At 35.9% G+C, this 20,428-nt stretch overlaps 1 protein-coding gene across 6 annotated transcripts; it reads left to right on the forward strand.

Annotated features, from left to right (window-relative positions):
* The first annotated feature begins 813 nt into the window (after positions 1-813).
* Positions 814-18,116, forward strand: LOC18427649 (Mitochondrial transcription termination factor family protein). Of its 6 annotated transcripts, none has more exons than XM_088849830.1 (7): positions 814-1,281; positions 8,028-8,124; positions 8,250-8,446; positions 8,660-9,352; positions 9,735-10,236; positions 10,903-10,947; positions 17,892-18,116. In XM_088849830.1, exons 1-5 carry the CDS (start codon positions 1,051-1,053, stop codon positions 10,050-10,052), a joined length of 1,536 nt encoding a protein of 511 aa, XP_088705956.1. In that variant the 5' UTR covers positions 814-1,050; the 3' UTR covers positions 10,053-10,236; positions 10,903-10,947; positions 17,892-18,116. The 6 variants fall into 6 exon arrangements, with proteins under 6 accessions (XP_088705956.1, XP_088705955.1, XP_020518924.1 ...); XM_088849829.1 differs by having other exon boundaries at positions 9,735-10,226; XM_020663265.2 differs by lacking the exon at positions 17,892-18,116 and adding an exon at positions 14,998-15,805 and having other exon boundaries at positions 9,735-10,226.
* The last annotated feature ends 2,312 nt before the right edge of the window (positions 18,117-20,428 follow it).

The following is a 20,428-nucleotide window of genomic DNA, read 5'->3' on the forward strand; positions in this document are numbered from 1 at the left end:
CGTGAACTAAAAGGTGGCAATGGTCCAGGCCCGGCTTGGCCCTTGCCCCATAAGGCCTGCCCTGGCGTGTATAAGAAAAAAACAAAACCAAGGGCCGGGCCAGCAGTTACCTTAGCCCAGCCTTTACACAGTTTGTAGCTAGTACCAGAAAATGCCTTGTGCCATTACTCAAACAACAAGTGACAAAAGTGGTCAGAATTATTGGGTGAGGTTTGTATAAGGTATCAACTTTAAACAATTACGGTAAGATGCATATAAAAATATCATAAAAAAATGTATTTTCCGTATTAAAACTTCTATCATGACCTAAAAGTCTATTTTTCATCTCTATAATAAAATTGAAAGCTAGGGAAATAGTGCAAATCTAGTATATCTATTAGCACTCGAAAATCTTGAAAATGAACGGTGTAGATAATGTATCATAAGATGAATTAATTTTAAGATTTAAAATATACTTTTTCTTTCATATCTATATATATCGAGATCAAGATGATCAATCAGATAATTTTCTAGTGAGTAAACAACTTTTTTCAATAGGTTTTTTAGGTATACCTTATGTCTACAGTATAAATTTGACGCCTTATATAAACGATTTTTATTTAGATAAGCATTAAAGGGGTATGCTGCAGATATTTCTCTCCGAGAGGAGCAAGACAGAAAAGGCTTAATAGATTCTAGAGAGAGAGAGGGTTTTTTTTTTTCTTTTATTTTTAACAGTGAGAGAGAGAGAGGATTTTCTTTTTTCTTTTATTTTTAACAGTGAGAGAGAGAGAGAGAGAGAGAGGGTTTTAACACATGAACCAGGGGAAAGAGAGGGTTTAACAGATGAGAGACAAGAGATAGAGAGAGGGCATAGCAGGAGTTTTAAGTCGTGAGAGAGAATTACGTCGAGAGAGAGTCTAGGGACATACGCTTCTTCCTCCCCCTTGCTTCTCCCTGAATTCTTAAGGGCTAGAGACTAACAAATGTATCTGTGCAACAAAATGCGTCTTCTATGGAGTAATAGAATCATTTTCCCTCTCATTCCCTGAATTCTCACGTACTCATACAATGGCGCTTGTGGTTTTGTATTTGAATTCCATTTCAATTTCTTGTTCTCGCCATTTATCCACTGATTCGAACCTTTGGAATGAGAAAATTACACTGAGAATCAATGACAGAAGAAGCTCTTGCATGGTTTTCTCATCACATTCGAATCCTCGAATGCTTAAACCCAACCGGCGGTCCAGATTTGGCAAGCAGCTGCCCACTTGTGATGATGAAGAACCATTGCTTTCTGATGTAAGTCATTTGCAGGAGCTCCTTTATTTTCTCTTTTGAAAAAGAAATTAGTATTTATCTTCCTTTTTTTATTATATTATGAATTATTGTGTCTATATTTGATGTTCGGGGCTTCTGGCTACTTAGTTTTCGTGCCATCAGCTTTTAATTTAGTGGGTGTCCTTCTTCTATTGTTATTATTATTATTATTATTATTTTTTGGTTCTGCCTTTTTTTGTGTGAATTTGACATATAGTGATTAGTTTAAATTTGAGGTTTTGAATTTCTCTATAGGTATCTGTTCTTGGGTTGCCAGGTCCAGTAACCTTGTTCCATAGAATTTCTGGCATGTATGTTGGTTGTTTGTCACTTTTTATTTTTAATTACTGAATAGGCTTGTACTACTCCCTTTTTTATGCTCAAATTTGCTATTGTATTCTTTTGTGGGCCCAATATCCTTATTCCATGAATGTTTTAGGGTTTCTAGGTCTATATATTGGAATGTAACAGCTATTTGGTATTTCAGTATGTTCATATGCTTCCTTTCTGGTCTAGTTTCCTTGTTCCATCTAGAATTAGGGTACTGGAGGTGTTTGTACTTCACTTTTTACCTATTTATACTTGATCTTGTGGTGCAAATCGCATCTGGGATGTTTAAGAATAGGGCTAATTAGAATTTTATTTTATTTTATTTTTATAGGGGGTGTGGTTAGTCTTTTTTATTCTTTTTGTAATTGTTGGGATTAATTTTGAGGGATATCCTTGTAGAGATTCAAAAGGGATTTTTGTTTTATGTCTTGGGCAAATTAATGGTTCTAGTTTCTTAGGATGGGTGTGGATGGCTTTCCAAGTTTGTAGGATTCCATGGTCCTATTTTGGTGGGGATTTTTAGCTAATTAGGAAGAGGGATGGGTGAGGGTTGATCACGAGGGAGAAAATAGAAAAGTTTGGAAAGGGGTTGATTTGCATGATTTAGAGAGAGAGAGATTCATGTGAAGTAATGTGGAGAGAGAGAGAGAGAGAGAGAGAGAGAGAGAGAGAGAGAGAGAGAGAGAAGCTACAACTTAGGGATACCTTTTTTGTATTCTGCTTTTCTTTTTGGAAGTGCTTGTATTAAATGGGGAAGTGGGATGTCCCATTCGATATACTTTGGTATTCTTTTTGTAGAGAGTTTTGTTTTCAATGCTTGTTGAATTTTTACCTGTTTAAGATTGAAAGAAGGTTAGATTTAATTTCATGGGCTCCTTTTGCATCATTTGGTATCAAAGCATGGTTCAAAAAGGGTTAGCAACTGCGATGGTTAGTCGTGGAGGTCGCAATTGTAGGAATGTTGAGCAGGACCAAATATACAAGAAAATCGACAACTTAACGGAGATGATTGAGAAGTTGTCGCAAAAAGAAAGATTGAAAATCGACAACTTAACGAAGATGATTGAGAAGTTGTCGCAAAAAGAAAGATTGCAATAACGCATATTGAATAAGATGAGATCTACGGAGTTAGATCCATATTATGCGTGTTCTCGTAGAGATCGGTGTAAATTAGAGCACAAGTTTGAGTGGGAATGACCTGATGTTGTGTTCAATTGCACTTATGGGTTCAAAGCACGATGGCATCGATGTGAGGTAACCGACAACCCCAATGCTAATGTGATTGGCATAGGGGAGTAGACCGAAATCAATATAGAGAGAAGCAGAGAAAGAATTTAATTTTAGTACATCCAGATCCATCCTTGGAGCCGAATCATCCTAGGTTAGGAGACTGACACCTCCAACCCGGGGAGTTACTATCCCTATCACAAATATACGACTTGAGCATCACACAACTAAATAGAGAAAGGTGTGTGATTTTTTAATAAAAGAAAATCCTAAATTTGTCACTAGAGAGGTTGATGCATTGAAAGATACAAAAAAGCTTGAATCTAATGAGAAAATGGTGGATGTATTTATAGATCAATCTACTGAAAGAGAAAAGATAATTGAGAATATGCCTAACAATTTTATTGATAGAAGGATGGATGATTTTAAATCTGTTAATGGCGAAATTGAGCATTGTGTAGATCAGAAGGAAATTTTAACTTCTAACACTATCTCTGTTAAAGACAATGTTGAATTTGCAAGTGAATGACTTTAATGAACAAGGAAGAGTAGCCTATAACTGTTGTCAAAGGGGATTTGGGATTGGATGAGAAAACAGAGGTAGTGGTTTTTGATCAAAGTAACATATTGATGGCCAAACATGGACTAGCTTTTTGTCATTGAGTGAAGAGATTTCACCTTGGTCTTCCAAAGAGGAAGGTTTGGCTCTACTCTCAATCTGACAATCTATAGGGGAAAATGATGCTGGTGATGGTGGTGGTAAGGGCATTGTGTCTCTAAATGTCATGTCCATATCTAGGGTGCCATGGGAAATACATACAAAGGAGTTGATGATAATTTCCATTGGGGTCTTAGCTAGTGGGTTCACTGTAGGGGATACTCACCAAGGAGTAGATGTTATTTTCACTAGTGCATGGGCCAAGGACAGGTTGGAATTCTGCTTTGGTGAGGCAACCAACTCTATTCCCTCTCTTCTTCCTCCAAAACCTAAACCAAAGAAGCCCAATATCCGCACCTCAATTTTGCAAAATTATGCAAGATCTGAGCATTCACAAGTTGGTCAAACAGTTCGTTCTTTGATTGTAAGAGAAGACTTGTCCTCATGTGTGCTTGATGCTAATGACATTGCACATGCATACCAATGACATAACATTTTTTGGTATGCACAAAATGTTATTGTTATGATGCTTATGAGATGCATAATATTTGGGTACCCTCTAATCTCAGAATGGCATAGCAAAAGCAAGAAGAAAATCAAAGCAATTAAGCAAACATCGACTCAAAAAATCAGGTTTAGTGGTGGCATTTGTGCTGCCAATGCACTCTCACCAGCTTGCACCAAAGCTGGTTAGCTCCTATCTACAGGTAGTTAACCTTGCCAGTTGTAGAGATGAAGAATTTTTTTTTTTTTTTTGAGAAAAGTTAACTGTTGTAGAGATGAAGAATCTTGTGAGTTATTCTATTGGAGTTCTAAATTAAGCTCTTCGCATTCTCGAGCATCATTATCTCCTCTTTTAAGGTGCTAATAGCAAATGGACCATTGAGTGCTTGGCTTCCATGGGATCTTCTACATTTGAAATATGGGGACTCTACTGGTTTTGTTGTTCTTCTCTTTAACTCTAGCTTCCAAGAAGTTGACAGACAATGTGAGATTTCGGTTGGGGCTGACTATAGAGTTGTTGCAATCATACAACTTCAGTATGACAATATTGGAGGACTATGCGTTGCTCTTATTAATGTGAAAGGGGCAAGAAGTAATTGGGTAGCTATGTAGAAAATCGTGATGGTTTGTGGAGTTACAATATTTGCACCAAGATGGTTTATTTTCAAGTGGCACCATCAAGTGCTAGAATCAGTTCTTCAGAGCTTGATGGAAGAATAACGACATCTAATCCAAGCTTCATGCGCAAAACTATGAGGAAATACAAGGTTGGGGACACTCTCGTTCATGAACAAGCCCGTGTTGCCCATCTTCAACCACTCCGCACATTCACACTATTTGATCAATGTGCTCTAGTATTAAGGTTTATAAAGTTTGTTTTTATTGGTGCAACAATGTTAGCAAGCCAATGGGATGCACTTGATGTATGCAGCCAGCAGATTATCCTCAATGATCTCATGCAGCAAATTGATATATTCGGCCTCAGGCTCGGCCTTGGCATGACTTTGATGAGTCTTTTGCATACATTGTGTTATTGTTGTGAAGCGATGGAGAAAACTTTTATGGGATTTGAGAGTGCTGGCCACCGAAGTTTGGCCATAAAAAAACTGTCGCTTCAGCTAAGGAGAAGAATGACCCTTTTAAAAGGATGCTCAAGACATACCCTTCAGTAGGAGGTGATTTTCTTCTTTTAGTGCTTCTACCTTGGCAGGGGCATTCAAATGTAATCTATTGAATGGCAGCCCATTGTCTATCGTATATGCCAAGTGGGTAACCATCATAGATGCATCCTGGTTATTCAACCTCATGCCTCATAACAACAATTGCGTGGGGATGTAGGACTTCACCATCAACTAAGGGAGGACGGTGATGCCACAGCAAAAATTCGAAACGAGTTCTTTTTCCAACCAAGGGAGTATGATGCAAATCGCATATGGGATGTTTAAGAATAGGGCTAATTAGAATTTTATTTTAATTTATTTTTATAGGGCGTGGTTAGTCTTGTTTATTCTTTTTATGCTTGTTTGGGATTAATTTTGAAAACGGGTTTTTATTTTACGTCATGGGCAAATTAATGGGTTCTAGTTTTTTAGGATGTGCGTGGATGGATTTCCAAGTTTGTAAGATTCCATGGTCCTATTTTGGTGGGGATTGTTAGCTAATTAGACAGAGATAGAAAAATTTCCTGGAAAAGAGGATCTAGGAGAGGGAATAGGAAAGTTTGGAAAGGGTTGATTTACATGATCTAGAGAGTGATTCATTGGAAGTAATTGTTTTTTTTTTTGGGGGGGGGGGGGGTTGGACAGAGAGAGGGCGGGGGGGGGGGGGGGGGGGGGTACAACTTAGGGATATCTTTTTTTGCCTTCTACTTTCTTTTTTTGAAATGCTTGTATTGAAAGGGGGAGTGGGATGTCCCATTCGATAGACTTTGGTATTCTTTTTATAAAGAGGTTTTCTTAAATGAAGAAGAAAAAAAGTGTTTCTTCCCATGGCTTGATTTACAGCCGCCTTATTTCCTTCATAATTGTTGATTTTTTTCTTGTTTAAGACCTAAAGAAGGCCGTATTTAATTTCCCGGGCTCCTTTTGCATCATTTTGCCTCTTTAAGCAATTTATGTTACCTCCAAATGTACTCATATGTAGCTGAAATTGTGCTTTAGCCTACCTATACTAGCGTTGACCTTGTGAAGAATTTAAAGCTTCTTTTGAACATTGTTGAAACTCTCCTGAGAAGGTTAGAGGAATTGAAGATTTGAGGAAGCCCTTACTTCCTATCTAATAACCATGTGAAAGAGGGAAATTATGGAACAAAACCTACTCATGCTGTTGGGATCAAGGTTTCAAAAAGCATTAGGCGGCCAGCCTGGCGCTCAGCACCCTGGCGGGCACCCAAACCCTCAGGTGCCCTGTAGTACAAATTCTTTAAATATATACAAATATGTATTATCCAAACGCACATATATGCATATATTTGTGTCCATTCAGTAATTTATTGCATTTGTATGTATTGTAACATACTTTTTCAATACAAATATATCGCATGTTAAGAATAAGCCTGTTCAAAATCTCAAAGTTCAAGTCACAGAAAATTTAAAAATGTTAAAAGCCTAGTCTATGTATTAGTACTAGGCTCCAACTCTCCATGTTCCATAATAACATGGTTTCCAATGCTCCAACCTCCAATAGTACCCTAAAAATAATTCCAATGAGATCAGAAAAGTTAAGGATGCTTCTTCAAACCACAAAAAATACTTTTCCTAGAAATAAGTATAGCTGAGAGATTAAGGGCTTATGGAAGTGTTCTTTTAAGTTTGGGGGGGTTGAAAATAAACCCCATAATCTATTTAAATTTTTTTGGGGGTCAAAATTACCCCTTTGTCCCTTTTGGACGTCTTTAAAAATTAAAAAAAGGCTGTTATTTTCCCAGGCTTGTGGAGAATTGGCTTAGGATTAGATCAGTTAGGGTTTTCTGGGGTTTCCTAGTTTCAGGATTTCTCTAGGCTTTAAAGGATTTTCTATGGCTATTTAGGTTTCTAATTTCTAAGTCTTAAAAGTCTGGGTTCTAAAAGACCCTAGAGGGGGGTTTATACAGGCCTTTATTTGGGTACTAGTCCAATTAGGATTAGAACTCCTAGGTTTATCTCCTTAATTCTAAATCTATTAGGATTAGGCCTCTAAGGCTTTAGATAGATTAAATCCGGAGTCAAACAAGATCTAGAAGCATCCAGAAATTTTGACCAAGGCCAAGGCAAAATCCCTAGAAATTCCATACGTTTCCGGAAGAAATTAGGCCAATGCCATCACTGGGCCCAGTGACGCGTACGGCATGGCTGGCTCCTTTCTAGTTCAGTTTTGGTCAGGAGGCACCAGACAGTCTCCTGAGGTCTGTGGTGACGATCTGATCCAATTTTGACATTTTGAAGGGGTTTCGATCTGGGTTTTTTCTGCCTTTCTTGGTGTCCAGTATAAGTTTGAATCAATTAAAATATCTTCAGATAGATTTGAATTGGTTTCCAAGGATTTGGGATAGATTTACTTGGATTTGGTGGTTTCCCTAGGGATTATGGACTACTGGTTATGGTGCACTAGGATAGGTGTTGTCCCTATGGTTAAGGTTTGGATTTTTAGGGTTTTAGGATTTAAGGAATTTCCTATTCTGAATTGGGTGTCTACATATCTATTAGGTAGGATGAGGTTTTCTTTGCGCTTTTTTTTTTTTTTTGCCCTTTTCCTACTCTTTCACCTTTTCTCTTTCTCAAGATTTTCTAGTCACGTTTTTTTTAATGCAGGTTAGAGGGTGTTCTACCTGCCTCCATTAATTAATAAAATTGAAAGTAGGGCGTTTGATTGTGGACATGGGTGATCTAGAAACTGAATTGGTCCATGCTCCTCATATTGAACAACACCTACCATCTGCCACTGTGCTATGTCTTTAAATATTGTAGATGATTTAGCGGATGCTTAATTTTACTGTGAACGGATACTTATTTATTAATTTTGACTTTCTCAGGAGGAATCTATGGAAATGGAAGAAATAAAAGACGATTCGTTTATAGGTGCAAAGCCATTGGGATTTGCATCAAAGAATGACGCAAAACGTTTACAGGGTATTCTCTTAAGCATGCTATGGACAACCTGGCATTTAAAAAACATTTAATGAAAAAGAAGAGGCCATGCAGCATATTGAACTACAAAGTGTACAAATGAAAATAACTTCCAGTAACTGATGCAGGAATCTACAAGTCATTGCGAAAGTTGCAGGAAGGTAAAACCCCTAAAATTGCAAGAGAAAGTAACAGTCCATATCCATCCCAGGAAATAAAGTATGTCCAAAAAGCCCAAGGTAAAGTAAATTCAAGTTATGCTGGTCAAGCTAAAGAGCAATTACAGGATCAAGGTTCAATGGAAGGCACACGCGACCAGGAAAAAGTATTTTCTTGATTACCTCCTAAGTGACTCTTATGCTAGTTTTCATTTCATATTATCTCAGTTATCAAGTCATATCAAACATGGCATGACCATGACATGAACAGTCATATCAAACATGACATTTCATATTATCTCAGTTATCTCAGTTATCGTTAACTTTGCTTTTCATGTTAAACATGACATGAACATTCATAGTTTCTGTATGTCATATAGGTAAAGACCGGAAAATTCACGGAAAGCAGGATCCGCCAAATGTCAGAAGAGTTGGATCTCGATGAAAAATGGTTCCCCTTGATTGAGTACTTGAGCACTTTCGGATTAAAAGAGTCACATTTCACCCAAATCTATGAGAGGCATATGCCTAGTCTACAAATTAATTTGGAAGCGGCACGAGAAAGGATGGATTTCTTGCTTAGCCTTGGTGTGAAGCAGAGGGATATCAAAAAGATAATATTGAGGCAGCCCCAAATTCTAGAATACACAGTAGAAAACAATCTCAAATCCCATGTTCAATTTCTTCTTAGCTTGGGCGTGCCCCATTCCAAGCTTGGAAGAATAATTAGTGCTGCTCCATCACTCTTCTCATATAGTGTGGAGCAATCTCTAAAACCCACAGTTCGATATCTGGTTGAAGAAGTGGGTATCAAAGCAACAGATGTAGGCAAAGTTGTGCAGTTGAGCCCCCAAATTCTGGTTCAGAGGATTGATGATTCATGGACTTCTCGAATGAGCTTCCTTTCAAGGGAATTGGGTGCTCCAAGAGAGAGCATTGTGAAAATGGTCAAGAAACATCCACAACTTCTCCATTACAGTATTGAGGATGGGATATTACCAAGGATTAACTTCTTGAGAAGTATAGGGATGCGTGATTCTGATGTCTTGAAAATTCTAACTGGTCTTACTCAGGTTGGTGTCCTCTGTCCTTGTGTCATTATTTCCCTTTACTAATCCAGTTGATTGTGCCTTTATCAAAAAATTTCCATTTCATTGGGCTTCCACAGGTCAGATTTCTGTAATTACACCCCAAAGCTCGGGTTTGAATCCTGTCCATTATTCACCCAATTTCAGGTGTATTGAACTATATTTGGTCAAAGCGACCAAAGTTCAGAATTATTATTTTTAATTTAATGAATGGATGTACTTTTGGATCTTAAGTTATGTTAAACTCTAATTTGCTGAGCCAATTGAAACCATCCGGTGAGCATATTGAACTAATAAAATACCTGATAGTTTGAACCTTCGATTCATATAACCTTGACTTTGGGTATGAAATAATTTGCTTGCACAGGTGTTATCACTGTCTCTGGAGAATAACCTGAGGCCCAAGTATTTATATTTGATCCATGAACTCCGAAATGAGGTGCAATCCCTTACTAAATACCCAACGTACTTCAGCTTATCCCTTGAACAGAGAATACGACCACGCCACAAGTTTTTGGTTTCTCTCAAGAAGGCCCCAAAAGGACCGTTTCCTCTGAGTTCACTGGTCCTCACTGATGAATGCTTTTGTCAGCAATGGGCTGGCACTAGTTTACAAAAGTACCAGGCATTTAGGCAGAATATGATGATCTCAGACTTTGCAGAGAAATTTCAACGAACATGTTGATCATTTAGAAGAAAGGTCTTTTATATAACTGTTCAAACTGGCGTTGTAGAACTTCTTGGAAGGGGGAAAAGTCTTCTACTGCAACTTTAGAGACCCATTTCATCATCCATAAAGTGATTAGATCTATGGCTTCAATTCAGATTCTGAGGTTTTCACTATTACCATGCAAAAAAGGTATTTCTAGGTTGTTACCCTTACCTATTCATGACTTCCTATTCTGTGCACTTTTTTGGTCTCTTGTGTTGATTGCAATTGTAGCATTGCTGGTTTAGATGTGTTCTATGTTTCTGTTGAGCCCAAAACTAGTCCATTGTGCCAACCGTCCAATGTCAACAAGTGACAGATGGAATGAGGCTAGTGAACTGTAGGAAACCCAGGTGCTAGCAAGGAATACTCGTCTTTGGCTAAGTATTCTTCTTTGGCGTAACTTCTGATATATTGTAATTTTCACGGTTCAAATTAATACAATAAAGGTTGTTTACTAATTTAGTATTAATAGATTAATTAGCAGGTTTGTTAAATAACTTTCTGATTGACAAGATTAAAAATGCTGAAAACACAGCAATTGTGATATTCTTTCTCTTCTTTTATTGTCTTTGGATGGAGGGATTGTGGTCAACGTCCGACCTCTTGGTAACAGAGTCTCACCCTCAACAGTTGCAATGAATGGGCATTGGGGTTTTTGTTATAACTGTCTTATTATCATATTTACAGCAAAATAAAATAGAAAAATGTCTACAAAAGTAACGTCTTACCATGTTTCTAGAAAAACAACTTGCATTTTTATCAAATGCAAATTTATGGAATTCATTCACCTTACTAACAAAATTTGTTTGATCTTGACGTGCAGGTTTATTAGTGTTTCCAAATATTTTGAAGCAATCCTGGCCCTTGGGTAAGCATTTTGTAAGTTTACCTGGTGATTGAGCGTAGGAAGCAATTCACTACAAATTTTTTTGGCTTGGCATGCTTTTAAAAGTTTATTTGAATTTATTTCTCTCAAAGAGGTTCTGATATTCATAGGATAGAAGTCTGTTGTCTCAAAACTTGATACTCGTGATACACACACAACACACGCATGTTCTTTAATGAATTGGAAATCTAGGAATTTTAACTATGACTTTGGTATTCCATTGACATGCAGTTGTTTGCGTGGGCAGTGGACCAAGTTGCAGGTCCTCCTACCTCACCACACTAAATTTTTGCCTTTCCATTTATCTCATTAAAAGTTCTTTTTGTCTTTTTGAAAGTTTCTACTTTGAGTTATTTCAAAAGTGTCTTCCTTCAAGCCAATTCAAAGTTCTCTTTGCAAACATAGGTTTAGAGAGAACTCAATGCTTTTGCAACTCACCACCTCTTCCCACATCGTCCCATTCAATCTCGCTCATCTGGTAAGAAGAGTACATCTCATCATGGTTTTCCCACTTCGTAAGATCCGTCTCTGTGAAGCTTCCCAAGCTACTTGCGTGATTCCTTTGATGTCTGACCTAAATGAGAAAGCTTTCGTGTCCCCATATTTGAAGTATTCTCCTTCGATTGCGACCGTATCTTTGAAACTGAGAATCTCTCATCTCCTTTTGAATATCAAGAGGGTCTTGTACCATTTGGAATTTTGCTTATTTCACTCTCAAAGCCCTCGAAAACCGTATTTCCTTAGAGTTTCCATTTACTTACAGCGCTGTCAAATGGCCTGTTGTTAATGGAGGAAGAGTCTATCTCTTACCCTGTTTTCTTGGTGGGAGGTTTAATCTTTATTTTTTGAGAAGAGAGAGATTGTCAAGAACATGATCAAATAAACCCATCCAGTAACACGATTGGTCTTCCCATAATGCAATTCAGAATCATCGTTCCATTTGACCTTCTGATTACCAGGAAGATAACCACCCCTCCATTTGACTCTCATTATGAGGAAGATAAAGACCATTATGAACTTAGAGTATCTCTATAATCATGAGCCCCATTAGCAAATTGCAAGAGCAATAACATGCACACATGGTAATGGAAATTGGCCCTTTCTAACAATTTCAAAAAAAAGAAAAACTATATGAAGTAAGAGATGACCAATGAATTTGAAGCAAAGAGAAGTATCCTACAAAGAAAAAGTCAGTTTAACTACTAAGACTTCTTATCTCTTGGGGAAAGAGAGAGGGGGAGTTGGGATTGGTGTGGGACATAGCGTCAAGAGTGGGGGTTTGGGGAGGGGTGTAGATCAGGAAAAGAGGGGCTTGGGAGAGCGAGAGAGAGAGCGGGCCTTTGATTGCCGTTATTAAGTCAGCTACAGTGTCAGCCAATGGTTTTGATTTAATTTGGGCCGATCTAATAGTTACAATCTTATTTTGTATTTGAATTTTCATTTTTGTTTTTACAATTCAAAATCACTTTAAATTTTAAGCATTCATTTTTTTTAGCAAGGTGCATTTAATAAAAATATAAAAATAAAAATTTACAAAATATAAATTGATTAAAATACCCTTGAAAAGTTTATATATATATATATATATATATATATATATATATATATATATGAAAAATAATCCTGTAAGCTAGTGGGTTTACAAGAAAAAATAAGCCCAACAGTCCAGATTGAATATGGGCCGATCTGACGATCACAGATCCAGTAGTGTTTGAATTTTAATTTTTTTTTTCTATAAATCCAAATCACTTGAAATTTTAGGTGTGTGTTCTTCTCATCAAGCATCGTCTAATATAAATATATAAAAAAAATAATCCGTAAAATAAAATTGATCAAAATACCCTTTACGGGGGTATTTTGGCCAATGTTTTTCATGTAAAATATTTTTTTGATATTTTTGGAAGATTCACTTATTTTTTATGAGCACACGTCTAAAATTTCAAGTGATTTGGACTAGTAGAAAAAAAAAAAAAAATTTAAACACTACTGGACATTTGTGATCGTCAGATTGGCCTATATTCAATTTGGGCTGTTTGGCTCATTTTTACTTGTGAGCCTATTAGTTCACATAATCATTTCCCCCTCTCTCTCTCTCTCTCTCTATATATATATATATATATATATATATATATATATATATATATATATATATATATATATATATATATATTTGTGTGTGTGTGTGCTGTTCCTATAAGGTTGCAACTTTAAACAATCCAATTAAGGCGCACTTTAAAATTTTATTATAACATGTAATTTTGTTGTAAAAAATACTTAGTATTATCTTAAAATCTATTTTCATACCTAATTAGAAAATTTTAAATTTCGAAAATGGTTAAAATCAAGTAGATCTATAAGTATATGAAAAACTTGAAATGAACTTTCTAGATAATGTGTTGCAAGATGCACTATTTTCGGGACTTAATCTTTTTTTTCTTTTCGTATTCATGTATCTCGATGTCGAGATGATCGATTAGAGGGCTTTTTCAACATTAAAACAACATTTTAGATAGATTTTTGAGGTGCATCTATGATTCTACATTGTAAGGTTGCAACTTTATATAATCTTTTCCATATATATATATATATATATATATATATATATATATATATATATATATATAAATTATTACGGTGCGGTTTGCATGGAGCCTAGTCTCTAAACAGTCAAATTATAGCCTACCTTCAAATAGTATCGGGAAATACGGTTTCAATATAGGAAATCTTTGTGATAACCTTAAAATATATTTTCATATTCATTTATAAAGTTTAAACCTTCAAAAAATAGTGTCGATCGGTAGATCTATGCATATTTGAAAATCATGAAAATTGACGGTCCAAAAATACGTTACAAAATATACTATTTTCAAAAGTTGAAATGCATTTTTTTCTCATTTCCATGCATCTTGATGTCGAGATGATCAATTTGAAAATGTTTGGACATCAAAACAACCTCTTCTAGTGAGAGTTTTGAAGTAAGCTCAAATTTGATTGTATATGGCCTTGGCTCTATATAAAATTTTCCCATATTATTAAGCTATTAGATATAATGAATAGTATAAGCTAATGACTCGCAGTCATTTCATCAGGTGGTTTAATTCATATTATTATTTGAATTTTAATATATTTTTTTAGAAATAAGATTGCAATGAAATTTTGGATGTGTACAAAAAAAAATATGGTGCACAATAAATTTTTTTTTTTAAAATATAAAATTATGGGGGTAATTTGGTCATTTTAAATTATTGAAAGTTATTGTTTTATATTTTTATATGGTGTGCAATAGTGTTAGGTATATACGTCAAATCATCTTAATTTGATTTATATAAAAAGTATTAAAATTAAACTAGTGTTATGAATTTTAAACTACGCGATGAAAGATCCGACAATTGAGAATTAATAGCTTATACTATTTATTATAGGTAGGAGTTAACAAAATCTTTATATATATATATATATATATATATATATATATATATATATATATATATATATATATATATATATATATATATACATATATATATATATAGGAAAAAGCTTGTGTAGGCTCACAGCTAAATATGAATCCAACGATTTAGATTCAATCTGGGATGACGATCTAACGGTCACGATTTTGTTTTGTATTTGAACTTTAATTGTTTTTTTACAAATTTAAATCACTTGAAATTTTGGACTTGTGTTTTTAAAAAATAGGAGTCTAATAAAAATATCAAAAACATAATTTGTTAGAAATAAATTGCCCAAAATCTCCCAAAATTTTGTAGGGGTATTTTGATCAATTTTTTTATTGCGAATTTTTTTTAAAAATATTTTTATTAGGTGTACCTTGATGAGAAGAATAGACATCTAAAATTTCATATGATTTGGATTTATAAAAACAAATTAAAATTAAAATACGAAATAAGGTCGTGACTGTCAGATCGGTTCAAATTCACTTCTTATATATAAGGAGTGGAAACCGTGAATTATTTTCACCTCCTCGCCTTCTAAAACCCTTTGGTCTATTTTCCTCTTCCCACTACCTCAAAGCCCCATCACAGTTTTCTTCGCAAGCAGGCGCGCAGCAAACTACAGCCCGAAAGCAAGCAACAAGCAACAGCTAGCACGATCCTTTCCTCCTTTATTTCTGTGGAAAACTCCCTGTTTCTATCAAAGCCGATGTGATTTGGGGTATGGGTCCTTCCATCTCAAATTTATCTATACCTCTCCTCAAAACCCTGCAACTGCAATGAGAGTTGCAGTTGGGTCGTATTAAATTTGAAATAAAATCAGGTTGCTCTGCAACTGCAATAAAAGGTGGTCAAATTTGACTTGAAATGCGACCCGAGGTGTAATTCAGTTGAATTGGACTTTTTAGTCTCTGAAAGGTAATAGGGGGCTATGTAATTGGGAGAAAGATTCTGGACAATGTAATCGGGAAGGAGAGGGGTGGATTGGTCGATGAGGCAAAGACATACACATTGAACAAACAGCCTTCATCCTTGGACTTCATAAGGGCGAAAATACAAGCTTTTTTTGGGTAGGTCAGTGAGGATTTGGCCCCCTCCCCTTTCTCATTATTAAGTAAGAATGTCATAAAAGATAGAGAGTTTATGGTACAATTCTTTCATTACGATTCTTAGTAGCTGACTCAATGCCGCATCGGTTGACGATGGATATTGTAGAAGTATCTTTGGAACACGTTGAAGGTGTAATCAAGATAAGTTTGCCAAGGATTATAAAGATCAATATGGACCATGTGTGACATAAGCTTTATATATGCATGAGCCACGGTCTATTGAGTGAACATAAATTTGAAATATCTTATATTAAAGCATGAGTCAATTGTACTGTGATTGATCACAAGTGTGAACCACATTGGACATGTCTTTCTCGACATAGGCTTTATAGAAAGGCTGCAGTTGGTTTGTATAGAGCTGAGGCTTTGAACAATCAAAACAAAGCGGACATTCAAATACTGTCGAGAAATGTGGTTTTAATACTGGAAATCTTTGTGATAACCTTAAAGTATATTTTCATCTTTAATTATAAAATTTTAAACGTCAAAAATAGTGTAAATCAATGATATCTATGAAAACTCGAAAATCTTGAAATTGACGGTAAAAAATGATGTTGTATTTTCAAAATTTGAAATCCATTTTTTGTTTCTCATGTGCTTCAATTTGAGGATATTTGGGCATCCAAACAACATCTACTTGTGAAATTTTTGAGGTTGGTTTTAATTTGATTGTTTTGAGCCTTGGTCCTATATAAACTTTTTCCTTATAGAAAAGCGTGAGTCATGTGAGAGGCTAATCTCATAAGGTATGAGCGATTAGGCCGATCACTGTAGACTAAATCTAATTAGGCATTATTATCTTGAACGCATCAAGCAGAAAGATCTTTCCATCTTTGGCTGCATCGAGCGTAGAGATATTTCCATCTATGTGCTTCCACCTCTAAATGGTCATTTAGAGCAATGTTGTCGCATTCGCTTCAAAGTTTTTTTTGGTCTGGTGAGAGAAACGAAACAATTTGGTTCTTCACTTGATTCGGAGGAAGGCTTTCGATTTTTTTTTTTAAAAAATTAATATAAATAAATTAGATATTTATATATAAAATATATAAAAATAGTAAAAAAATTTAAAATAAAAAAAAATTTTTTAAAAAAACTTTTATATAGATATTTCTTTGCTTCGGCTGAATCTGCCTGAAGCAAACCCAAATCTGACCGAAACAGCCCAAAGCAAATCGAACATAATCGAAACGGCAACACCAGGCTTCTCTCCTTCGGTCTAGGCCTAAAATCCGAAGGATTCAGCCTTTTCGGCTGAAGTGAAGCGAATTTGAGAATACTGATTTCGAGTGTGGGCATCATAGAATCAATTAAATGAAATCACTTATTTATCTATTTTTATATTTAAATATTGACAAAATTTTCATTGTGATAATGAAATAAAGCATAGAAAATACACAATAAAACAACAAAAAAGGAAAAACAGCTAAACCAAAAAATAAACAAGAAATATTTTATATTTAAATATTGACAAAATTTGCATTGTGATAATGAAATAAAGCACAGAAAATACACAATAAAGCAACAAAAAAGAAAAAAAAAAGGAAAAACAGCTAAACAAAAAAATAAACAAGAAAGAAAGAATAAAAGGGAGGTAATAGTGGAGGAGGAGAGGAGCGACTCTCACTCCTAGGCCTTCGCCAAGGCATCAACTTCAGTATTTTTCTCTCTATAGACATCCCGAATAGAACTTATGTACTCCTCAGGGAGAAAAATATCTCAATCCAACCCCCTTGGAGTCGTTTCTGGTTGATTGCACTACTTAATAGACATTAAGTATCCTTCAATGATAACTTTATTATACTTCGCTGTTAACTTCGGGGCTCCATTTCTTAATGCTAGTAGATGACTTTACAACCTGGTAAAGAGATTTGATAAGTCTATAAAATGGCCCTGTGTCGTCCCTAAGCAGTCCCTTGAAGCCTGTCAATCCCTCCTCCATCAAAATTAAGTTTGAATCAACCCTTCGGTGGTGGAGACTAATTACTTGATCTAAAAAATAATAGACTGAAGAATGGTTTGCTTTAGCATAGAGATATCTGTATTAAATCCTCCAAAGAATCTGCTATTTCTTTCCTTCTGAAGGTGCCAGATAGTTGTGTTGGCGTGGTGATACAAAATTAACTCCCATCAACCTATGGCATTTCTCTCAATGCCAAGACTATTTTCATTACAAGAAATATGACTTATTTGGAAGCCACAAAGTCATTGTATAGAGAGAGAAACATAGGTTTTTTTTTGGTGATGGAGTTATTTGTAAATAGAGAAAATATGAGTTTTGGAGAAAGAAGAGATAGGGGGTTTTGCACAAGCCCTAACTTTGTTGTGCCCTTTTATTGGGCCGGATTTTATTGGCATCTCTTTGCAGCGACGAAGTTGGTCAAAGGTGGCAAAGAGAATAGTCGATTGATGCAAGCTTTTCTCTATCATTGAAAGATGATTTCTACATAGCCATAAAACTTTTAATTCTTCTATTAATAGTGAATCCATTATTGCCGGTTGCTCATGGATGTTGCCCAATTTTGTGTGAAGCACGTATATTTATGTGTTTGTAGTGATTGAATTAAGATTTGTAGTATGTGATTGTATCATCGCATTTCCTACTTTACTTTCTCTTGATGTTATTATATTTTTCCCAAATTTACTGCACCATAATTTGGTTCTTGGGTATATGAATTTGTTGGAATCGAATTGTCGTGTTAGGAGGGTTGGTTTCAAGCTATTAGATTTGGGTATATGAATTTGTTGGAATCGAATTGTCGGTGATAGGGTGGTTGGTTTCAAGGTATTAGATTTGTTGGGGGAGAATCTTAGCTGTGTCATAAAATTGACAAGAGTCACTAGAGCTATTCAATGCCGCTGTAATAAAGATTTTAACCAATACCAGATGAGCAAAGACTAGTGATAATATAAAAAGCAAGTGGTCATTTGTTTCCTCATCCCTAAGCATATATTAAGAATCATACCCCTCTTGCGTAGCTGCTTGATTAAGAGAGATTGGTCTTTACCAGTGAGCCATATAAATGGTTTGACTCCATGAGGGACCTCTAAAGACCACATGCTTGAAACTGTAACAGAGCTGTCCAGGAAACTATCAACTGTCATAGAGAATTGCCTATTTGAGTTCCCAAATAAGCTTGTCTCCCACTGAATGTAGAAAGAATAACCCATAGAGCAATGACAATAGGGCCACATACTACTGCTCAAAGTGATTATCAACCCTTCTATACTTGAATTCAATTTTCCATCCTGCCTCATGAGCCTCCTTTAACAGAGAATTTTTCTTCTTACCTTTACCATAGAGATCTGGGGGGACGCTCCCAACCATTTTGAGTGCCAGAATTAATGCTCCCTCCATTTTCTGGAAGCATCCTGCTATACACGAGAAATATGTTTCGCATGGCTTCAAGGCATTTCCACATTGTCGACACCTTAGTCCTGGTCCCAATTCTTCTGGTAATAGTTCCACTTTCTTCTGTTTTGTATTTATTATGCAGTATGTCCGTTCATAATTGATGATTGCACTGTCTTAATCTCTATCACCACTTGGTAAGCAACGCCTCATTGAATAAGTCTTAAATCTCTGAATGTGCAAACCACCTTCCTTCTTTAGGAAGCACATAATGCTCCATTTAACTACGCATAATTTCCTTTTCTATGTTGCTCCACTCCACAGGAAGTGCTTCATCAAAGATTCAAGATCCTTGATTAGCAATGAAGGGGCTCTGAATAAAGAGAAACAGTAGACAAGAATATTAACCAAAGTAGCCCTAATCAAGGTCATTCTGCCCCCAAAGAGAGATACTTGCACTTCCAACCATCCAATTTATCACAGAATCTGTCTAGGTCGGGTCCAATAAGGTTTAGATAGCCTTCTGGTCCAAAGGGGCCTCGGCAGTTAGAAGCTCCATTTCTCTGATCAGTTGGCTTTGCCCTTGCGCCTTCTCATCTACATCTCTCCTTTTGCAATCGCCTCTTCCACCACTTTGATAGATCCTTCGAACTTGACCTGTATGCCCTCCAAAATCTCTCATGCCTTTACCCTAGCTTCTCCTTTTGTGACTGCAACAAAGCAAAGTGTAGTTGTGGATGGCGGTGAACAGGCATCAATTGTATCAAATTCAGTTTTAACTCCCAAATTAAACAACATTTTAACCATCGATAGACAGTACATTCCCTTCGCCATCCCATAAAATTTGAGCACAATTAGTTCATTGATATGGATCTTCATGAGCCACAATATAGGACAAGTGGTTTGACTATTGGCAAATCTTAGTCCAGTAGATGAAACTAGCACAGATCTAAATTTCATTTGATTGGGCTTCTTATTGGTGTCCAACCCGCATGAAATTTTAAATCTTGGTTTCGAAACATTTATTACCAAACAAAGAAGTTTCATTCAAAATAAGATTATCGAAATCTGCTGCGTACAGCAGCTTTTCAGAAAGTGGTTATGATGCAGCTTTCATGAATCATTAAACAACATCCAAATCATATGAAATTCGGAGAGCATCTCATTGAGACTGTAGGGTTCTTGGAAACTCCTAGCTTGTGGAATCGGGAATCCCAAATGCTGACATTCCACCCAAGATCGTGTACAGGATTGGCTAAATGTGAAGTAGATAAATACAATTATAAATCGAGTGCAAGAAATAAAACAAATATAGAAATCACACCACAACAACACACGATTTACATGGTTCACCTGGTAGGGCTACATCTACGGCCTCAACAAGTAGAAATCCACTATTTCCATGAAGATTACAGTTTTGGATTACAAGAGATATACCTCTCTCTAAATATCGGTAGAAAGCCATCACCGATCTTCCATTCTAAACTTGCTCTCCCGATCGAGAAACACCATCGATCAATATTTTCTTTCCCACCGCAATACCGCTATCGGAA

The sequence above is a fragment of the Amborella trichopoda genome, chromosome 10 (assembly GCF_054954075.1).
Source record: "Amborella trichopoda isolate Santa Cruz 75 chromosome 10, AtrichopodaSantaCruz75HAP2 v2.0, whole genome shotgun sequence".
NCBI lineage: Eukaryota > Viridiplantae > Streptophyta > Magnoliopsida > Amborellales > Amborellaceae > Amborella > Amborella trichopoda.

Bases quoted from the DNA above. Each gene is read 5' to 3' on its own strand.
- LOC18427649 (XM_088849830.1), top strand. From the start codon at position 1,051: ATGGCGCTTGTGGTTTTGTATTTGAATTCCATTTCAATTTCTTGTTCT. The intron at 1,282-8,027 runs GTAAGTCATTTG...TGACTTTCTCAG, and splicing joins AAGAACCATTGCTTTCTGAT to GAGGAATCTATGGAAATGGA. The intron at 8,447-8,659 runs GTATTTTCTTGA...TATGTCATATAG, and splicing joins GCACACGCGACCAGGAAAAA to GTAAAGACCGGAAAATTCAC.